At 54.5% G+C, this 20,982-nt stretch overlaps 1 protein-coding gene across 1 annotated transcript in view; it reads right to left on the bottom strand.

The window, feature by feature from the left end:
• Positions 1 to 20,982, bottom strand: part of PACS1 (phosphofurin acidic cluster sorting protein 1) — a 92,795-nt gene that overhangs the window by 3,519 nt on the left and 68,294 nt on the right. The window contains exons 3-21 of the mRNA XM_069066390.1: positions 15,831 to 15,920; positions 13,505 to 13,630; positions 13,082 to 13,226; positions 12,830 to 12,921; positions 12,681 to 12,761; positions 11,942 to 12,001; positions 10,929 to 11,089; positions 10,627 to 10,720; positions 5,885 to 5,968; positions 5,019 to 5,134; positions 4,795 to 4,930; positions 3,480 to 3,584; positions 3,076 to 3,182; positions 2,688 to 2,842; positions 2,441 to 2,551; positions 1,935 to 2,037; positions 1,814 to 1,856; positions 737 to 779; positions 474 to 609 (exon numbers count right to left, since the gene is read on the bottom strand). Of these exons, the coding sequence (XP_068922491.1) occupies positions 474 to 609; positions 737 to 779; positions 1,814 to 1,856; positions 1,935 to 2,037; positions 2,441 to 2,551; positions 2,688 to 2,842; positions 3,076 to 3,182; positions 3,480 to 3,584; positions 4,795 to 4,930; positions 5,019 to 5,134; positions 5,885 to 5,968; positions 10,627 to 10,720; positions 10,929 to 11,089; positions 11,942 to 12,001; positions 12,681 to 12,761; positions 12,830 to 12,921; positions 13,082 to 13,226; positions 13,505 to 13,630; positions 15,831 to 15,920 (1,988 nt within the window). The remainder of the gene's footprint in view (positions 1 to 473; positions 610 to 736; positions 780 to 1,813; positions 1,857 to 1,934; positions 2,038 to 2,440; positions 2,552 to 2,687; positions 2,843 to 3,075; positions 3,183 to 3,479; positions 3,585 to 4,794; positions 4,931 to 5,018; positions 5,135 to 5,884; positions 5,969 to 10,626; positions 10,721 to 10,928; positions 11,090 to 11,941; positions 12,002 to 12,680; positions 12,762 to 12,829; positions 12,922 to 13,081; positions 13,227 to 13,504; positions 13,631 to 15,830; positions 15,921 to 20,982) is intronic.

Genomic DNA, 20,982 nt, shown 5'->3' with positions numbered 1-20,982 from the left:
GTCTGGGAAGGCTGCCAGACAGACAAGGGGCAGTGGGGAAGCATCAGCTGCTTCCCTGCAGGGGCCAGGCTCTAGCCACCCCCCTTACTGACAAGGGAGAGAGAAGCCCCCTCCAACTTCACTCAGCTGGTTCTGGGGAAGGGCCCAAGCCTTGTGGGAAGGCCTGCGGGGCTCACACACCCCACAAAGATGCAGCCAACAGCCAGCGTAGTGGATGGAGCCAGTACCAGAGACGGGACCGACGCCTGCCTCCAAGGACCCTGAACCAGCTCCTGCTCCTCTAGGACACCAGAAGGGACTTCCCTTCTAGGGAGTTCCTTTTACCAATAAAATCACAGGACCGGGTCCCCCCTTTCTCTGTACCAAGGAGACTGAACACAAGATGGCTTGGGGGTGATTCCTCTTGACCCTCTTGCTTGGTTCACCTCGAGGTGCACAGGGGGCAGAGAGTGCAGACAGCGCGTGACGCTTACCCAACCACAGCCAGGGCACTGCTCATGGAGGGGGAAGAAGGGGGTGTGGCCGATGCATCCCGACTGAGGCCAGAGCTGGAAGGTGGGGACGTGGAGGGGACAGTGAGGCTGACCACAGGTGTGTCGTCACCATCACCTAAGGGGGGAGAGACCCCGCTGCCAAAAGAGCTCTCTTCCTCCCGAACCCCAGGGTGCCTGTGGCCGGCCTCCCATCTGCTCTTAGAGCACGTCCACCCCGGGGAGGCAGCGCAGCCCCCTCTTACCTGTCATGAGAGGGGAGTCTTCTACCAGGCCCACTTTGACCACCTGAAGAGAAGGAAATGAAGGTGATGGGTCAGCTCCTTCCCTCAGTCCCAGGGCTGGTGGGGGGCCCTAGGCCACCATCCCATGTGTCACAGGCCACGTGGCACCTCCTCCCCCCATACTCCTTCTGGCAGGGGGTCTCAAGAACAATGAAGAGAGGAGAGAAAGCTTCTCTTGAGCCTACCCTGACAAGGATTTGTTTCCTCCCAAAGAAAAAACTCCAGACAATTCTGAGAAGAGAAGGCTGTGTGCATGTGCGTGCGTGTGTGTGTGTGTGTGTGTGTGCAGGGTGGTCACATCCCCCCAGTCTCTCTGGAGAAGGAGCTTGATGAGGTGTGGTGTACAATGGGGTTCTCTGGGCCTGGCCTGGGGCACAGGGCCAGGGAGGGCCCCTGATGCCCGGAAAACACTGCATCTCATGACACAAAAGTGAGCCAGTGCCCTGGCCTTCTGTTCTGGACCCTCCTGCACCCTCCCAGTCCCCCTTGGCCACCCCTCCAGGGCTTCTTGCTAAGGCACTCTCTGGAGGAGGATGGGCTCCAGGATCCCAGGGCACAAGTGTTCTAGGTCTCCAGGAAACCAGGACAGAAGCAGAAGCTGCCCACCAGCTCTGGAAGAGCTGAGGAACAGCTGGGGGTGGCCACCTCTTCTGGACAAGTGCTTTGAGAGCTGGGAAGGGCCTGGGAAGGAGACACCCGTCCACTTCAGTCGATTTTTAAGGGAGATCATCAGAAGAGACAAAAACGGGCTCTGTTTCCTGGTCATCTATGCTGTGATGGTCCTCTCCAAGGTGCGCTGACCTGGCCCATGGGGGAGGCGCTCAGCCCAGGCCACAGCATCCCCCTGAAGGGAAGGACGGCTGCTCCTGCACTTGACTCTCTAGTCCCTGCTCGGTCTGTGAACGCTAGGATCCCAAAATGGCCAGGGGCTCAGCCAGGACAGGAAGCCGTCTGTGATAATATGGGGTCAGGGGAGTTTGGGGGTGCACAGGAAAGTCCAGAGGGCTCATGGCAGGGGGTGCAGAAGCGGGGACTCACCCCAATGAAGGGGATAAACTTCTGGTAGGAATCCTCATCTTGGCTGTTGGGAGAGAAGGGGAGATGGTGTGAATTAGGGCACTCCAGGGCCTCCCAGAGGGAAGGGGAAACGCACACTCACAATTTGTGTCTGCAGGTCAGCATGGCCTCTGCCACGGGGAGCTGGTGTGTCACGGCAGCCCCGCTCACGTATTGCATCACGCGGCCCACCACATCCAGCGGCTCTGCAAGAAGCATGGGGGAGGGGGGGGCGCTCACGCAGGGGTCTGAGACTGTGGCCACCTTCCTTGCCAGTGACCTATACCAGCTGCTTCCTCAGGGGTCTCCCCCTCCAGTCCCCTGCGTGGTGAGCCCAAGTTACTGGCTAGTTCTTCCTCACCACTCTCACCGGGCTCCCCAAAAAGACTCAGGTTCACTGAGGGCCAGGTCTGTGCACAGGCTTAAGCCAAGACCCAGGGCTCACCTCCAAGTTTTTTGGAAGAGAGACCCCTGGCTGCCTCGGGGCCCAACCTGGGACGAGACCCCAAGGGACCCCAGCGGCTTCTCAGACGCTGAACCAATGGTGAGGAGGGGAGCCTGGGGGGGGGCATCTCCCCTGACTCTGTGGGCCTTCCTCAGGGGGATTACCTGAAACCGGGGGCTCTGAGCGACTGAATAAGTCCCTCCAGGCTGGGTCGAGGAAGGCGCTGCTGTACCTGCTGTCCACTGAGCCGATGTACTTGGCCACAGGGTGAGAGCCTGGTGGAGGGAGACAGCCCAGTGGGGAGTGAGAGGGGCTGCACGGGCCTCAGCCTGGTCTGCCCTAGGACCGGTTCAGGAAGAGTGCTGGCGGGTCCCAGGCCCCCGGCCCTGCGGCAGCACCCCGCGTGCTCACCCAGGGGGACGATGAGGAAACGCAGGTAGCCCAGCCAGTCAGACGTCTTGTTGGCCAAGGCCTTGACGAAGAAGCGGAGGATGGAGCTCAGGTAGCTCTGTCCGCCCACTGCCACCACCTTCACAGGCCTTGGCATGGAGGAGTTGCAGTTGCAGCTGGGGAGGGAGCAGGGGGAGGAGGGTGAAGAGGCCTCCAGGTGCTGCCCATGGAGGGGGGGAAGAGCTGGCCCCAGCAGGTGTGACCCGTCAGGGAGGGTCCCAGGGAACTGGACAGGCCAAGCACACGGCTCCCCCCCTCAAGCCTGGCGGAGGTGGACAACACTGGGCCTGGTGGGCTTGCTGGGGGAGGGCTGGTGTCGGAGGAGGGGTGGAGGGGTCAGAGCCCTTACTATCTCTGGATTCGGGTAAGCAAGGCAGAGAGCACAGCATGGACTTCCACGGTGGAACATGTGCATACCACGGGCCTCCGCTGGTCCTGAAGCAGCTCTGCCACGTACTGGGAAGGCAGCACAGGCTGGGGGTCAGGCTGGCCCAGGGCAATGAGGGTCCCCAATTCCACCCTCACCTCGAGGAGTCTGGGGCAGGGCCAACCCCCGAGGGCCCCTGAGAAATCGCGAGTGTGTCCCAGGGAGACCCGCTCTGCCCTGTGCCCGACACCAGACCCGCGTGGATCTGGTTCCTCACACTCCTGGTGCCACCGTCCTCATCTTAGGTCTGAGGAAATGGCGGCTTGGCTGTGGTGTGGGTCTGCGAGGAGGCCCAGGGTCCAGCCCAGAGCCCCCTCCTCCCTCACCTGGCCCTGCCAGTCGGTGGTGTTCACAAGGATGACGTTCTCTGGGAGGGCCGCGTCAGACACCAGGATCTGATTCAGCTGGTCGTACACCACCTTTCTTGGGATCTAGGCAGAGAAAGGGCAATGGTGCTCCATCGGGCCCTCTCCCAGGGCCATGGGGACAGGCACAGGTGGGTTAGGGCAGGCGGGGAATCAAGTCTTGGGCACCAGGCCTCTTCACGGAGGAGAGAGGGGGCAACGTCTAAGAAGTGTGACCTGCACTGGTGGCAGGGAAGCGAGGCCAGGTGGCACTGGCGGGGGCAGTGCAAGCCTGGTGGGTGGGAGGAAAGAGATCTTAGTCCTCACACAAGGCCTGCAGGCGCTCATAGGGCTGGTCTTGTGTCTAAGACTGGCACCACCAGAGGGACAGGAGTTGGGCCAGCCCAGTGAATCACCTTGCTTGTCACCTGTCTGAGGCACCCCCACAATGTCATCAGCCTTCAACGGGAGAGCCCATGGCCAGTGTCACCAGGAGACCTGGAGCTGGTGTGGAGCATCTGGTCCAACCCCTGGCATGGGCAAGAAAGCCCTGGCCTAGCGAGGCCCAAAGCAAGGACAGTGTCTCTTGAGGAAGCCCAGCCTTTCCTGACCTCAGACCTCCTTAGGCACTGGGCCTCCATGTGGAAGGGAGAGGGGCAGCTGCAGGCAGCATCTAAGAAGTGTGACCCTGGGGATGTGCCCTCAGTTCTGAGCTCTGTCCTCTGGGCCAAGAACAAGGCCAACCCTTGATAACTCCTGGAAAACAGATGTTCTGGGACCCTTCCCCCAACCTGAGCCCCACCTTCCACTCCGCCCTCACAGTACAGTGACCTGCCAGGCCCTTCGCCATTCTGGCTGCCTTGTTCTAGACACACCAGACCCCTCGACACTCCTCACTTCTGACAGCTTTTAAAATGGGAAATTTCCCAATTCTGGAATCCCCAATTTATAGACACAGGCTGGAGCCATGGAGAAACACTATTTGACACAGGGCCTGGGCAGGGTTTGGTAGAGTGGCTGGTGGGATGGGGCCTAGGGCTGACTCTGGGGAAAAGTCTTCTCAACTGATCAACAGGCCTTGGCTAAGCACTTAAATAGAGCAGTCCTGTCTTGCTAATCTATTGGGAAGAGACAAAGCCTGCAGCTTCAGACCTGGGAGTGTCCTGGGAGCACCCTTGGCTGGGCAGATAGGAGGAAATCTGCTCCCTCTCCGGCACCGCGATGTTCTCATCTATGCAATGGGGCACTATAAAACCCTGCCTGCTGCCCTCTGCGTGCACTCCCAAGCGACACCCACCTGGGTGCTGTGGCCAAGGTCAGGAGACCGCTCGCTGTCCGAACTGTTGGTCCTCTCGCTCAGGGGCTTGGAGAGCTGTCGCTCCTTCAGGGGGGTGCTCCTTTTCTGCCTAGGGGTGTGCACTCCGTCCATTTTGCTAGAGAGATGAGGAGAGGAATGTCTGTGACATCTCACCACTACCAAAGGGTGTGCTAGGCCCAGGCCTGAGTGCAGCCTGCAGGTACCTGGGGGAGGCAGAGCCCTGGAGATCTGCCTTTCCAGACTTCATGGGCGTTTTCACTTTTTCTGGCACAACCAGGGTGGTACTGCTATCTCCAAACATGTCCTGGTCGCTGACGTCCTGTCACAGAAGGGGAGAAGAGAGGGTGCTATTTGTTCCCAGTGACTTGACGGCCCACATGGGAGCTGCGGAGAGCCCAGGATCGCTGTGACCATACAGACCTGTCCCAGTGAGTGAGGCATCCTGGGATCCACCCTGCGCAGAAGAGCAGCAGGAAACTGATCCTGACTAATAGGACCCTAAGATTCCAGTGGGTCCGCCAGTCCCCTGATGAGGTGTTTATTCCCTGCATTGATGCAAACTGCAGCTCATCTCTCCCTCCCTGCCTTGCAGATCACCTAGAGTCCCTCTTCATAACTGACAGGGAAGCCCTTTTCAGGCTAGACTCTGCCTGGAACATTCTCAATGACTAGGTCAAATGATCTGGAAGGCATTCTCCCATTTTGTGTGTTGCTCAAGACCCATCATCAGAAGCTTGTCAAACAAAGCCCTCTTTGCTGTCAGATGCCTCAGAGAGAATTAGAACCCAAGACTGCGGCAGACACAGAGATCGTCCCCAAGGGAGGTACAACACTAAAAGCTGGGGGAGGACTGCAAGGGTGAGGGGTGACGTAGTGCAGTCAGGGACAGATCACCAGAGAGAGGGGAAGCCTGGCAGCCAGAGGGACTGTCTGCTCATCTGGGAGGCGGCAGCCTGGTGAGCTTAGAAATAGCACTTACTGCTGGCCAGGGTTTCTAAGACAGCTTGGAGCCTCTCATTTCTAGACTGCAGCAGCAAAGGCCAAACCGAAGTGCTCGACCCCCACGTACCAGAGGATCGTTCTCAGTCAGACCGTCATCTGGATTCTTGATCCAAGAAGTAGCTTTGACTCTGTCCACTGCAGTCAATTCCATCTGTAAAAACCCCAAGGATCAATCACTATTTAAAAACTAAAAGTTCCTTTTCCTTAAGTGTTCCCGCTGTTTCAAAGAACATCCCCCTGTCACCTTCATCATATGAATCTCTGGAAAGCCCAGCCCCAGTCACCCATGGGTTACTCCTGTAGCTGTCAGGGTGATGATGTAGCCAGGAACCTACCTAGAAATGCCACCTCACGGACCCTAATCTGGGATAGCGTCAAGCATGGATATATATTTTCTTTTTGGAGGGCAATTGGGGTTGTGACTCACCCAAGATCACACTAGTTTTTTGTGTTAAGTGTCTGAGGCCGGATTTGAACTCAGGTCCTCCTGACTCCAGGGCAAGGATGGATATTTCTAAGGTCAGGATGTTCTCTTCTCTTCCCTGGTCCCATGTGAGCCTGCTGCCCCAAATGGCCATGGCTGTGGCCGTTCTAGGGCCCAGCTGCCTCCCACCTGCCTCTCCTAGGCTTTATCTCCCCTCCCTGCCAGTCACTGAAGGGGAAGATGCCTTCCTCCCCAGTGCCACTTCCACACTCTCCCGCCAGTCAGAAGCCTCTCTTTTTCTGAGGTTCACACTGTCCCAATCCGGACCATGGTGGCTGTTTCCTACCGGCTCCCCGAGCCCACCCACCCTGCCCCCAACACTGTCCCTTTTCACTCCCAATTCCTGCCATAAGGTGAGGGATTTCCACGTGGATACTGATATTCTTTTAAATTGTCTGATGTCCCAGCGCTTCTACCCAGCTCCCAGGACCCCTTCAGGGGGGCTCACACCCTTGGTTTCACCATTACCCATTCCATTCCATCTTGGTGACCAACAACTCTGTCAAGAAACTTTTCTCATCCCTTCTTTCCCTAGACTCCCCCTCCAGTCCTCAGGCCTTTCTAAGGCTCTGGCCACAGTCTTCCACCTTCATCTCAAACCCTGAGAGACCCGTTCAGACTCAGCATGATCCTTTACTCTCTGATCTCATTTTTGTTTTGGCTTTTTGGAGGGGGGAGAGTAGGGCAATTGGGGTTAAGTGACTTGCCCAAGGTCATATGGCTAGTTTTTGTGTGTATGTGTCAAGTGTCTGAGGCCAGATCTGAACCCAGGTCCTCCTGACTCCAGGGCCGGTGCTCTACTCACTGCGCCACGTAGCTGCCCAAACTCTCTGGTCTCTTCATGCCTTTGTCCCACAGCTTCTGGCGCCCTGACAAAGCCCTGCTCTAGCTCACCACAATCCTCCCCATGCACTAAACTGGACTGGAGAAAGGAGCTCCCGGCTCCTGTTATCTCCCTCCTGGGTGTCCCAGCCTTCTCTTCCTGAGCCTTCCCCGTCCTCAGTACAGGACATCACATCACACTCCTGTCTGAGAACAAACTTTCATGCTCCTTTGGGCCCTTCCCTGATGCCTAAAGACACCCCCAACTCCCTTCCTGAACAGCTCTTTGGCAGATCCTGCCCCTGCCTCTTGCTGGCATCCTCCACCATCCAAACTGCTGGGAAAAGCTGCCCCTCCCAAGTCACCAACGATCTCCTAATGGTCAGATCTGACAGCCCGTTCTTTTCTTCAGTCTTCCTGCCCTCGTAGCTGTTGTCGGTGCTTCTTGCTGGCTTGTCATGACACTGACCTTTCCCCTTTCCTGATCTCCCGCTTCTCCATCATCTGTGTTACAACTGGTAAGCGTGGGTGTGCCCCAGGCCTTTTGTCTTCTCAGTTCTCCCAGGCTCAACTGGCACCTCTGTGCAGAGGATCCCCAGACCTTATGTCCAGCCCCAGGCTCTCTCCTAAAGGCTCATCTACCCATCAGTCAGCATGATTAATTGCAGCCACAATATGCCAAGGACCAGCCTGGTACCATGGGCTACCCAGAGAAAAGCCCCTGCCCTCAAGGGACCCCCAAGGAGCAGACAGACATATACTAAGCAAGCTACACAGAACAGAAACAGGAATTAAGAGAGGGGAGACAATGGAATTGAGGCTCAGGAAAGGGGGCTGGGGGGCACTGCAGCCAAGAGCCTGAGCAGGGGAGGAGGGAGGGAGGAGCAGGCCGGGCTTCCAAGCCCAGGGCTCTTCTGGACAATCTGACTGTGTGGTCAGGAATCCCAGTCACCATCACTCCAGCTACCTGGATTCACCCCAGTGCTGTCCTGGCCTCTTCTCTCTGACCCTTGTTCCTGCCTCCCTTACCAGCACTTACACAGCAGTGCACAACCAACAGGTCCCTGGATGCGCGTATCCTATTATCATTCCCATTTTACAGATGAGGAGACGTAGGCCGACTGCAGTGACCTGCCCAGGGTCACGCAGCTTCCCGGCTCGAAGGCTCCTTCCACAGTGCACTTCCCTGTCACTCAGAGGCAGCTGGTGGCTCTGGCCTGGCTGCGTGGTCTGGGCAGAATCACTTCCCATCTGCCTCAGTCTCTTCAACTATAAAATGGGGACAGTGACAGCATCTTCCTCACCAGGCCTCAGCACAGCGCTGGGCACACAGCAGGTGTTCATAAATGCTCATCTGGACTGCAGTGACAGCCTCCAACCAGCCTATGTCCCTTCAGTCCTGCCTGGCACCTCCCTCTCCCCAGCCTATACGGCCACCCAAATGCCGGACGCTCCTTCCAGACTGGGCGCCAGGAGGGCCTCCCCCGCTTCCTCATAGCCACCTCTCCGGGACTTTGCTCTGCAGAGAACCTCAGAAACGTGTGTGTCTGTCTCCCCACTGTCACTGCCCCCTCAGCAGCATGTCCAGGGCCTGGCACACAGCAGGAGCTTAACCGTGTGGGTGGGTGGGCTTCCTGTTATGAACAGCTGCATCTTCCTTCTTGTTAACCAAAAGGGGCCACAGAAGGAATACGGAGCCTGAAGTCTGGACCCTGGATCCATCCCTGCTGAGTGGGAGCTTCCAGACGGCTCCTCCCCAGACTCCGGGGCCTCACACCTGGCCATTCTGTCCCTGGATCCAGAGGAGCTGCCCTCAGGTGTTCAGGCATTCCTTATAAACAAAAACAACTGGGCTCATCTCTGGGACCAAGAATTCACAGTGGAGGCCCATAGGGCCTCCTGCCCTCTCCTGTGTATTGGGGAAAACAGAGAAGCTTTTCCTACTGGAAAGTTTCTGTTGTCTTCCTAATACCAAGGAAACCCCTCTACATTATCGCATAACCTCTCCAAAAGGACAAGTGGGGAGAAGGCAGTGAGGGGGATGGGCAGGCCCAGTAAATAATTCAGCAGCAGCAACGGACCTCACTAGGCCAGACCTAATTGCTCTCCGGCCCCCTGGCCTTTGGGACAGTTTGGATCAGGCTTGGAAACAATTGCCTAGAGAGGCCCAGTCTGGGGAAGACTTGTCTCCAGTATTGGCCTACTGTTCAGACTGGCTGATAATAAAGGCCCCAAGAATGTGACCAGAGCTGCTGTGACTCTGAACTTTACAGCACACTAGACCCAACCTCATTAGCAAGAGAATATGGCAGCTTTGGCAGCAAAGAACCAGTTTGTGGAAGCGGTGCCCCTGGGCTCCAGGCTGTACTCTGAAAGTGTCATCTTTTCTACGTGTACATGTGTATGCCTGTGTGCACACATGGCAAAAATGTGCACGCACACAGACTGTCAATGGGCCCAGCTGCTAGGATGATGGCATTGTCCACCAGTGCAGACAGCTGCCCTCTGCCCCATCTCTGACCACAGAACTAGGGCTCATCCTCGAGGTCTGAGGAGTGATAAGACTACCCAGGCAGGGGACCCCCCCCCCCAGCACAGCACGGCCCCTCCCAGGCTGTGTGATGCCAGTCTGGCAGCCCCTGATCCCACACATGGGCAGCCAGAGCTTTGACTGGGGTAGGGAATGAGGGGGTGGGACAGCGCCACCTGGTGGCCACTGGGGGAGAATGCAACCCAGAGCAGTCTAGGAAATCTGGTAAATCAATGTATCTCAACTGCCTTTGACCTTGAGCCATGGGGAGTGATAACAAATGGGGTGAAGAGAGGCTGGACTGCAGCCATAAACCCTGAGCCCAGCCAGGAGAACACCAAAAAGCAACCTCTGCGAACAGCACCTGCAGCCCCTGGGGGCCTGGCCTTGCCCCACAAAGGCCACGGTTTTCTCCTTCACCGTGTGTTAGAGACTTCTGGAAAGGAAAGGCTGCGATTCTAGCCCGCCAGAGGGGGCCAGCTAAGCGGACCTTCTGAGTGATTCAGGCAAAGCCGGCTGCTGGGAGTCCTGAGTGCACACCCCTGGTGCTGGATGCAGCACTGGGCACACAGCAGGCACTGGATAAATGCAGACCCCCCAGCTCCTGCCAGGCTAACTGCCTCCCCTGCCCTCCAGCCGCTCCCTCCATTCTCAAAGGCCCAGCTCAGCTCCTGCCCTGTCCCAATACTGCAAGTAAGTCTTACTGGACCCCCCACAGGGTGCTCTCTCCCCTGCTCCCCCACCGCTCTCCCTCCTGCTGGCTCCTGCTGCACTCCCCCGCTACCCATGTGTGCCCTTCAGCCAGAGTGTTAACTGGCTGATGGAGAACAGGGCCTATGCCACAGCATCATCAACACCACAGTGCTGGCTGCATCTCAGAAATGCAGCCAGCTCCCCTGATGGGAAGGACAAGCAGGCGGAACCCGAGCAGCCCCCGCTGGCTGCCCCCCCCCCCACATGCCAGGCTGCTCACGGGGCTGGTGGCATCCTTTCCCAGGCTGCCTTTACTGTTGAGGCTGCCGATCTCCGTCTGGGAGCTGGACTGAGACATTCCCTCAAAGAAGGGCCTACGAGGAAGGAGGAGAGCCAGGATCACTGATGGGGACGGTCACGAGGGAAGGGCTGCAGGGGCGTCTGACTCTGGTGCCAAGTCTGGACGGGAAGGGGAGGCTTCTTTAGGTGCCCATCCTCGGGACCGAGGGCACTCTATGCGAGGTCTTCAGTGAGCCCCGGGGGGCACTGGAGGTGGGGAAGGGGGAGGCGCGGGCGACGCACTTGAGCTTGGGCTTGGGGGTGCTCAGGACGCTCTCTGTCTCTTCCATCTCAGGCCCGCTGTCACTGGGGTTGTACATCTCCAGGCTGTCATAGAGTTCATCCAGGTCCTCTTCCACCTCCCGGATCTGCTCTCGCGACACGTGCTCCAGCCCAAAGCCCACCTGGCGGTAAAGACGTGAGAATCAAGGTCCCCGTCTGCACTAGCTAGGGAAGGTGCCCAACCGGCCTGCTGAGGGGCAGCGGAGGGCACGAGGCAGCTTTAGGGCCCGGGGTGGCCTCAGGTTCCACAATTTTAAAAATAAGGGAGGTCAGACTAGAGGCACTGTGAGGCCCCTGCCGGCCTGAGATCTGAGCCTTGCCTGACAATGCTGCTCCTTCCCAAGAGGTCCAGCCCAAACACTTTAGAGGAGGAAACGGAGGCAATTTCTTCCTCTGGGTACAAATCACTGGACGAGAGAGCTAGTAACTGATCTCTGGGCAATTGTCAGTGAGCTTCCTGACTCTTTTCAGGAAAGCTCCCTGACCTTTCAGAAGATGGAGGGCATTAAAATATGCAGGTGTCCTTCCCCAGGGAGTAGGGACAAGAAAGCCCAGAGGCCTTCAAGAGGTCTTGAGCTTGCTGATGCTGAGCTCCCTGGGGGGGCACCACCCACCTGCCCATAGGGCAGAACAACTGCATCCTGGGCCAGCTGGACACATCACTTCACTCCCCCCCTCCCCTATCCTGGGAAGTGAGCAGTGTTGAGACAAGCCTTCCTGACTAACCACAGGCTGAAGAGGAGAGGTGCCTTCACTGCTGCATTTCCATGAGATGGGGGCAGGGAGGCAAAAGGGCAACCAGTCCTACTAATTTTGCCCCTTCTCATCAGGAGGAGCTCAAAGCCCTCATTTACCTGTGACCATCAGGTCTCGAGAGAGGATGGTGTGTCTACAAATCCCCTCCTCACGATCCCCTGGGAATCAATCCTGCCCAGCCCTGGGCAGGGGTTAGGACAGAAGGGACCTGCACACACCTCATCGGAGACTTTAAACCTCTTCAGCAGGGCCACAAACTTCTGTTTGATGTTGGGTTGCTGCAAGGACACAGGGAACGAACATTGTCTGATGGCACCGAAAGGGCATCATGCCAGGCACCCGCCTTCTGTGTCCCAACAGGGAAGGTCCTGGCACCTGTGGCCCTCGCAGGCTGTCGGGGGCACAGCGGGGTCAAACTGACACCCCAGTGGTCACCCCCAGGATCTCTGGGCAGACTCGCTCTGGGGACTCCCCATACCCCAGCTGGTTAAGCTCAATAATTCCAAGAGAAGACCACAGGGACCACCTGGAATGAGTGACTTGGGAGGGGACAATGTCACACAGTGTGGCTGCCCAGCAGCGAAGTCCAGTGTGTGCATGCGCTTAACGTCCAGGCTTGCTCTGAAAGAGCGTCAGAAAGGCGTAGGGTAAACATCAGGGGGCCGGTCCACTCAAAACAGAGGGAAGGCCAGGCCCAAAGATGCTCCCACCACGCAGACCTCCGCGAGCCCTGGGGCAAGGTCACTTCTGTCTCTGTGTCCCCAGCACCCAGCCCAGGCATCCCATAAATGCTGACTGACTTATGGAGCTGCTGAGGAACCGAGGAAAGAGGAGCTCCTGGAGGGCAGGCCCCCTCCCCAACAGCCCAAGTCCTGTCCCGTTTCCTGTGGGAGTTCGTGGAGGGCGAGAGGGACAGAGGGCAGTGAGTGGGCACAGGGAAAAGGCTTCTCTGCTCACCCTGGTGATGGCAGAGGCTGAGGTCAATTTCCTCCGGGTTTTCTTCACTTTTCGTAGATCCTCGTCTTCATAGAACAAGTCCTAAAGGGAGAGCAGCGTCACCTTCCCCCACCCCTGCAGGCACCTCACCTGGGGAGGGGAAAAGTTACCTGGCCATGCAAAGGGTCATCACTCCCCTCCTGCTCTGATGAGAAGCTCTCTTCCTCCTCTTCTGAGTAGTTGTCGATATCAGGAGACCGGTCTGGGGGAAAACGCCGCAGTAAGACCAGAGCCAATGCCCCGAGGGCACACGGGGACAGCTGGAAAGGCAGTGTTTGTGGGGAGGGGACATGAATGGTGGCCCCCCACTGGGTCTTCCTGGACTAGCCTGAGAGGAGGGGGCCCCTCTGCAAGGCTCTTACCAGACAGCTTAGACTTGATCCCTTCCTGGTCGATGGGCTGGCTGGACAGCGAGTAGATCTTGATTTCGGCCACGGGGACAGACACATCCTTCACGTTGCTGTGCAGGCCGAGCACGAGGGCGCCTTCGCTGGGATGCTGCATGACCTGGGGGAGGGGGAGAGGGAGCGGGGTGCCAATGCTCAGGAGGAGTCACCGCTTTCCCCGCTCCTGGCATGTTCTCCATACCCAGCCCACGACTGCCAACTTCTGACCAGAACACTTGCGCGCTCTGCATGGCGATGCCGGAATTACCACGTTAAGAGAACCGAACCCTGCGCTCTGAATGCCAAGGAGAAGCGGCCATTCACTGACTGTCTGCTGAGCCTGGGCCCGCTCTCTGCTGCGCCCTCCCCACGGCCACTGGGCTGCCGGCCCCAACTCACCTCCGCCATGTTGATCAGCCCCACGGCCAGCGTCTTGTAGCCGAGAATCGTGCGGTTCTTGTAGCGCTTTCTCCTCTGCAGCATGATCTGGAGCTTGTTGGCGTCACGCTTGAGGAAATGAGGGTACTGTGACGAGCAAAGGGGAGCCGAGGGTGAGTGGGCAGGTGGGTGGCTCGGGGAGACAGCCAAGGTCGCCCTGGCTGGGGTCCTACTTCTCTCTGCCTCTGTCCTGCGCTGGGATGGCAGGAGAAGGCCCTGAGGAGGGAGGGATCCCGGCCACAGGGAGGTGGTGTGAGATGAAGGGGAGCAGCGGGCGTGGGGCAGGGAAGCTAGATGAGAAGAACAAGCCCAGGGAGGCCATTCTACCAGTGCTGATAAGGAGTGAGAGAGATAATGTGACCTTGTGAAGGAGAATCCTGTTGAGGGCCCTGCTACACCTGCCTCCAGGACCCGAAGCCCCTTCACTCCCAGTGGCCCCAACTGCATTTGCGGCTTCTGTCTTCCTAGCCTGGCTAAGGGACTCCCATTAAGGTTCCAAGGCTCTAGGGACGCTCTCTGGTCTCCAGAAAGAATGAAGAGATCTCTGAAAATGGGAGGGAGGGCTTCAAAGTGAGAACATAGAAAAGGGAAAAGGCCCCTGGTGAACACCTGGGGGAGGAAGTGCTTGTCTTCTCAGGTGCCATGAGGTGGAAGGTCCCCGAGACACATCATGGTGGGGGATCCTGCTGAGGAGGGGGAAGGAGGCAGCCTTTTGTCAGAGGTTTCTGGACCACCGTCAGGGGTGGTGTGCACCCATGGAGAGCTAAGTGTTCTGCCCAAGTCTGCCCATGAATGGGGATGACTCCCGAGGACCAGTGACGCCGACCCAAGGGAGGTGAAAGGTAGCCTGCAGAAGGAGATCTGCCCTTTTTGAACAGGCTAACATGGGAATGTATTTTGCTTGACTATGTACACTGGTTATAAGGGCTTTGTTTTTCTTTTCTTTCTTTTTTCCCTCCTAAAAAATGGCAGGTTGGGTGCCAAGGTAGGAGTAAGGGAAAATAAATTTTTGTTCTTGGAAAAAATTTTTAAAAAGTGTATTTTCTGAGTGGTTTTTATGCTGAAAAGGAAAAGGGAGGAAGACAGCTGCCTCTACAGTGTCACATTAAGTAACAAAGAGGGCAGCTAAAGTGGAGGAAGACGAATAGGGCTCAAGGCACCCAAAGGTTGACAGGAAACAGAATTCAAGGGAGAAGCCCTTGGACACTCAGGTCTGAGTGAAGGAAACAAATGTGACTTAAGTTGCAGGGAGACCTGGTGTGATGAGGTCATGTCTAGAACAGGACTCTACATGGGAATCCCTGATTCAAAAGAAACAGGTGAAACATGGGGTAGCTGAGGCCTCAGCATCTGGGGGGCCTGGGCATCTTCCTGGGCATAGCCCACTGGGCTGGGTTTCAGAAGCCAGAACACAGACAAGCTGGAGGGTCCAGGGGAGAGCAGACTGGCCATGGGCTCCAAGCTCATGGCACTTGAAGCTTGACTGAGTCTGCAACAAAGATGCCTCCATGGGCACATTGGCCACCCTGAGCATGGGCAGGGCTCCTATGGGGGCGGAAGGGGCAAAGCGCCAAGCTGAGGTTTGATGTCAGGAAAACCCTCCTAGAAAGCAGCACTATCTAGAGCTCACTTGTGCGGTCTGGTCTAGAGGGGACCCTTATTCAGGGACAAGCCAGACAAGCTCATTCCAATTCTGAAGTTCTGTGAAGAGGCAGAGAAGGTAGAGGGAGGGGAGGGAGGGAGAGGGGAAGGGGGTGAGGGGAGGCAAGCCTAGTTTCTCAGCCTCTTACCCACAAGTATCTCCTTCACTTTTCTTTCTTTTTTTTTTTTAAAGCAATTGGGGCTAAGTAACTTGCCCAAGGTTACATGGCCAGTTTTGGTGGGGTTTTTTTTTTGTGTTTGTGTGGGTGTTAAGTATCTGAGGCTGGAACGGATCCCGGGTCCTCCCGAATCTGGGGCCGGTGCTCTTACTCACTGTACCACCTAGCCACCCCCTTCTGCACTTTTTTGGGCAGCGCCTGCTCTGACATGACAAACCTCTCAAGAGCCTGCCTAGGAGGGCTCTAGCCCCTCCTCAATCAAGATGGTCTCTAGGGGACAGAAACCTCACGTGTGTGCCCTGAGCCTGAGGATGGGGCTGCTTAGTCTGGGGCCTGTTAAAATCACTGCATTTCAATATAATCAATACATTAAAAAGAAGTATTTAAAAAGCTTCTTCTGGGAAGACCCCAAAGCTTCCTCAATCTGCTGCCCAAGGCGGGGTCCATGCCACAGAACAGGTCAGCACCTGCAGGGAGAAGGTCAGCTGAAGCTCTGTCTCTGCCAGGCCGCTGGCTGGAAGGACGATCTCATTGGAACGAAGGATCCTTTTGGAGCCCTGAAATAAAGTTGGAACCTGTTATGGTGGGCATACGGACACTGTACCAGAAGAGCATTTAGCATGGCGTCCCCAGGCTGGGCAGATGAGAATCAGCGAGGGGACAGCTGGCCGCAGGAAGCCTCAAGGATCACATTCAGGCAGCCCACGTGGAGGCCATTTCTGCAGCTCCTGCCTGGCAGTGCAATGAAAGAACACGTGGATTCCCCTCCCAGTTCTCAGGGTCCCAGTATCGCTCCCTAGGAAGAACTGTGCTCGCAGGCCGTGTCCTTCCTGGGCGGTTCCTGCCTCTCCTGTCTCCGGCCTGCTCTGCGCAGCTCCAGCAGCCACAGGCTAGAGGCCGGTGCGGCCCGCTGACATACTCATCTTCCTGTCTTGAAACTTTGATGTGTGTTCTTCCCATTCCAGGACCAGCTGCATGCAAGAAATGCTACTTCCCATGAGTCTACGCTGCACAGTGAGCCTCAACAGTGGCTTTAACAAGAGCTCGAACAGACAAGGGACTGATGCAAAGAGGACAGAGTCTGCAGCGGGGATCCTAACAAAGCTGCCTCCAGCCCCAATATCCTAACTTCATTACACAGGCCTGGCCCTAGCAACAGCAAGCCCACTGCACCTACCTAGTGCCCCGCTCCCCCCAACATCCTAACTTCTCTACATATACATGTAGAGAGCCTCACGGCTCACTAGAACAACAGGTGTGTCCACATGATGGCAACCTAGCTACTGCCTCTACCTGGTCACTGCCCCCAGAACAGGTGAGCAATCACAATCGCATCATCCATCTAGCCCAAGACAAGACCACAAGAGCTAGCCAGCTGGAGGGCAGAATGACCAGGAATGTTTAACTACCGAACCATAGATGGGACCCCTCCTCCATTACCTGATCCCTTAACAAACTCCTCCTGCCTTTTTAATATTAATGATATCCTCTACTCTATGTACATTTCTGTTGTGTCATGGCATCTTTACCCTATAAAAATCTATCTTGCTTTCTCTAAAGCTGCTGGTTCCTCTTGGAACTTAGCCTGCTTCATGAGAGGCGTCAATCTCAATAAATGCGTATACTTGGATTAGAGGTGGTCTGACTGAATTCCTTGAAATGGTTCCACCACATCATGAAATTTTAACAGTTTTTGGGTGGGCAGAACCCCTACCTCAACAGCTTTTGGTGTCCCTGGGTTTAAACCGCAACAGCTTTTTGGAGTCCCCGGGTGGGCCTGAGTCTCTGACTCTGACCTCCCCCTCCACATTGAGCAGAAGTCACTGATTCAGATCCCCTCTAATCCAAAGGTAAGCCTATCTTTTTCCCTTCTCTTGGCTGGGAGATCCTTCAATCACCTAAGAAGGCTTGACTGGATTGCTTGGGTCCTTGTGGCTGGCAAATTTCCCTAGACAGAGGATGCTCTTCTTGGGACTTTTGTGGGGAGTTCTTTATGAACTCAATTCTTCATCCTTCAGTGGGATGCTGCTGAAGAGATGGATGTGGCTATGGGGGGATTTCCTTAGGCTTACTGGCATTTAGTCCCAACTCCTATTCTAAGGGACTACTAAGCTGTAATAGCACCTGGTCTTTATATCATCTGGAAGACCAAGAAAAGTTATTGCTATCTGTGCTTTCTGTTTGTATCTATATCTACGTCTGTGTAAAATCTGAGTCTATCACCTTGTAAGATGCAAAAAGCAGCCAGGCAGTAAGAAATACTGTGCCTGGGCTAGAAGAATTGATAGTCTCCTAAAGAAAGGTTGTTGGCAGAAAAAAACATTTCTCCTACTTCTTTGGACTGTGGCCAAGTTCTGGAAGTAGAAAGACAAATGGACAAAGGGAGAAAGGGGAAATTTCTCCCCTAAGATTCATCTAAGAGAAAAGGGGTCAATTCACTGATCAAAGAGAAGCAGGTTTCAAAGCTGCACTTAGGAATAGGGCTAGCACTTAACCTTTTCCCGGGTCACAGAAAGAAAGCTGTATAAAATAATTTGGAATATAGATCTAGGTAATTGAATTCATTCTGGTTAGTATTTGACACTAAGATAAATTGGGAAAATGCATAGATCTGGGGGGGTGGAGTCAAGATGGTGGAATAGAAGCAGGACCTCTCCACTGCTCTGGCTTCTACCTTCCCCACTTCATGTAAAAGGAGACTGAACAAACTTTGGAGCTGCAGAACCCACCAAATGACACAGAGAAGCTAACCTCCTCTAATGGGAATGTAAATTTTTAAGATCTTCCCTGCCCCTAGGCTAAAGTGCACCTGGAGCCTGGGGTGGGAGGCTTGTTTTTCAGTAGATACTTTTTGATTGGCCAGTGGGTCCAGAAGGTTGTTACATTCTCTGACCCAGGAGAAAGCTATATAATCCCTGATGTGAGGCTTTGCTTTGGGGCTCACTTTGATAAGTGTTCTGTGATTTGATCAGATGAGACTCTGGGAAGCCGTTGTTGAGAGGCCCCCCCCCAGCTTTGAAAAACCCAGATGTTGATTTGGTATGGATGTAATGGTTGGACAGTTTGGAAATCTGTCTACTTGATCTGTTTCTCTGTCTTGATAATTCTGTCTGTATATTCTGAAGTTCGGGGTGCTAACCTTTTTCCCCTGAACTAGGTAAATGATACATATTTGACTGATTAAAGTAAGCTTGTTAACCCATTTTGAGTTGCTTTCCTTTAACAAAGCAGATCTAAGAACCTGTGTTGGCAGCCACCCTGGGGATGCTGGGGTGCTTGCTGCTACATCTCCCACTGAAGACAGCCTGGCAGGCCGGCCAGCGCAGCACTCTGGGAGCCAAGCCCAGCCCCACACCAAGGCTTTAGCCCCAGGGAGGGCCTGACCAGCCACCGGCTGGAGGGACTCCAGATCACCAGCAGCTGTGGCCGTTACCAGATTTATCAGCACATAGATGTGAAGGACAAAGTGAGAGGTCAGTGCAGTCTGGACTTTGGGACCCAGTAAGAGGGAGTATGTGGCTTTTGCCCCCGGGGCGAGAAGCTGCTGAGATGCAGCCAGCCAGCACCACGTGGTAGCTTCAGCTCCTGGCCTGCAGACTGCAGATGGACCAAGTGACCAGTCTGAGGGGTAATCGCTCTTGCTTTAACCTGCCTGGATCTGGATTGCAGTCTAGGGTTGAGGTCCTGGGGTGTGTGACCAGCTTGCCAGAGCGTGTGGAGGACTGAGAAAGGGCACCCAACTAATACCTCTGGCAGCTGAGAAAACGCCAGTGTTTGGTACGAAGCTCCCCCGTCTGGTGGCAGAGTCCTACTGTGGCAAAAATCCCAGGGGTCAAGTGACTGAGGGGCGACATGACCAGGCAAAGGAAACAAAGCAGACAGAAGATTCCAACATTAGACTCCTATTTTGGGGACAAAAAGGAGCAAGATATGGAACAGGAGGAAGACAGTGAAGTCAGCACTCCTGCAGCAAAAGCTTCAAAGGAAAATACAAGCTGGTTACAGGCCACAGAGGACCTTAAGCAGATAAGAGAAGTGGAGGAAAAATTGGGAAGAGAAATAAGAACGATGCAAGAAAATTATGAAATGAGAGTCAACAGCCTGACTGAGGAAAATACCACCTTAAAAAACAGACTAACTCAAATGGCAAAAAAGGCTCAAAAAGGCAACGAGGAGAAGAATGCCTTAAAAAGCCGAATTTGCCAGATGGAAAAAGAATCTCAAAAGCTCACTGAGGAGAATCATTCCTTCAGATTTAGAATGGAGCAAAGGGAAGCTAGTGACTTTATGAGAAATCAAGATGCTGTTAAACAGATCCAAATAAAAGAATAGAAGGAAGGCAATGTGAAATATCTCATGGGAAAAACCACTGACCTGGAAAATAGACCCAGGAGAGATAATTTAAAAGTTATTGGACTACCTGAAAGCCATGATCAAAAAAAGAACCTAGAAATCATCCTCCAAGAAATTCTCAAGGAAAACTGCTCTGATGTTTTAGAACCAGAAGGCAAAATAGAGGCTGAAAGAATCACTGATCACCTCCTGAAAAAGATCCCAAAAAGAAAACTCCTAGGAATATTATAGCCAGGTTCTGGAATTCCCAGATCAAGGAGACAATATCACAAACAGCCAGAATAAACAATTTGGCTATTGTGGAAACACAATCAGGATAACACAGGATCTGGCAGCTTCTACACTGAGGGATCGAAGGGCCTGGAATATGATATTCCAGAGTTCAAAAGAACTGGGATTAAAACCAAGAATCACCTACCCAGCAAAACTGAGTATCATGTTTCAGGGGAAAAATATGGTCATTCAGTGGAATAGAGGACTTTCAAGTGTTCTTTTTTTTTTTTTTAAAGCAATTGGGGTTAAGTAACTTGCTCAAGGTTACACGGCCAGTTGTTTTGTGTGGGTGTTAAGTATCTGAGGCCGGAACCGATCCCGGGTCTCCCGACTCTGGGGCCGGCGCTCTTACTCAATGTGCCACCTGGTCACCCCTGACTTTCAAGTATTCTTGAAGAAAAAAACCATAGTTGAATAGAAAATTTGATATTAAGATACAAGAAGAGAAGCATGAGAAGGTAAACAGGGAAAAGAAATCATAAGGAACTTATCAAAGTTGAACTATTTATATTCCTCCATGGAAAAACGATAATTGTAACTGATGAAACTTTTCTCAGTATGAAAATAGTTGAAGGGAATAGGAATATCTATCTATAGTCTTTATCAGAGGATATATAGGTGTATGAATACATATATGAATGTGTATACAGGTATACACAGATAGAGGGCACAGGACCAATTTAATAGGAAGGGATGATACTTAAAAGGTGAAATTAAGAAGTGAGAGAGGAATATAATGAGAGGAGATGGGGAGAAACAAAATGGGGCAAACTATCTCACATAGAAGAGACAAGGGAAATGGGTACAATGGAGGGGAAGAAGAGGAAGGCAAAAGGGAATAGGTCAACCTTATACTCATTGAATTTGGCTCAGGGAGGGAATGACATACACACTAAATAGGGTATCTCACCCTACAGGAGATTAGGGGGAAAGGGGATAGAGGGAGGATGATGGAAGGGAGGGCAGGCTGGGGGGGGGAGGGAAGTTGGAAGC

The sequence above is a fragment of the Petaurus breviceps genome, unplaced genomic scaffold, assembly GCF_028583685.1.
Source record: "Petaurus breviceps papuanus isolate PSGF00001 unplaced genomic scaffold, PetGlider_PUasm1.0 90721, whole genome shotgun sequence".
Classification (NCBI taxonomy): Eukaryota; Metazoa; Chordata; class Mammalia; order Diprotodontia; family Petauridae; genus Petaurus; species Petaurus breviceps.
The sequence above is the reverse complement of the archived record's forward strand: the minus strand, read 5'-3'. Positions and strand labels throughout refer to the sequence as shown.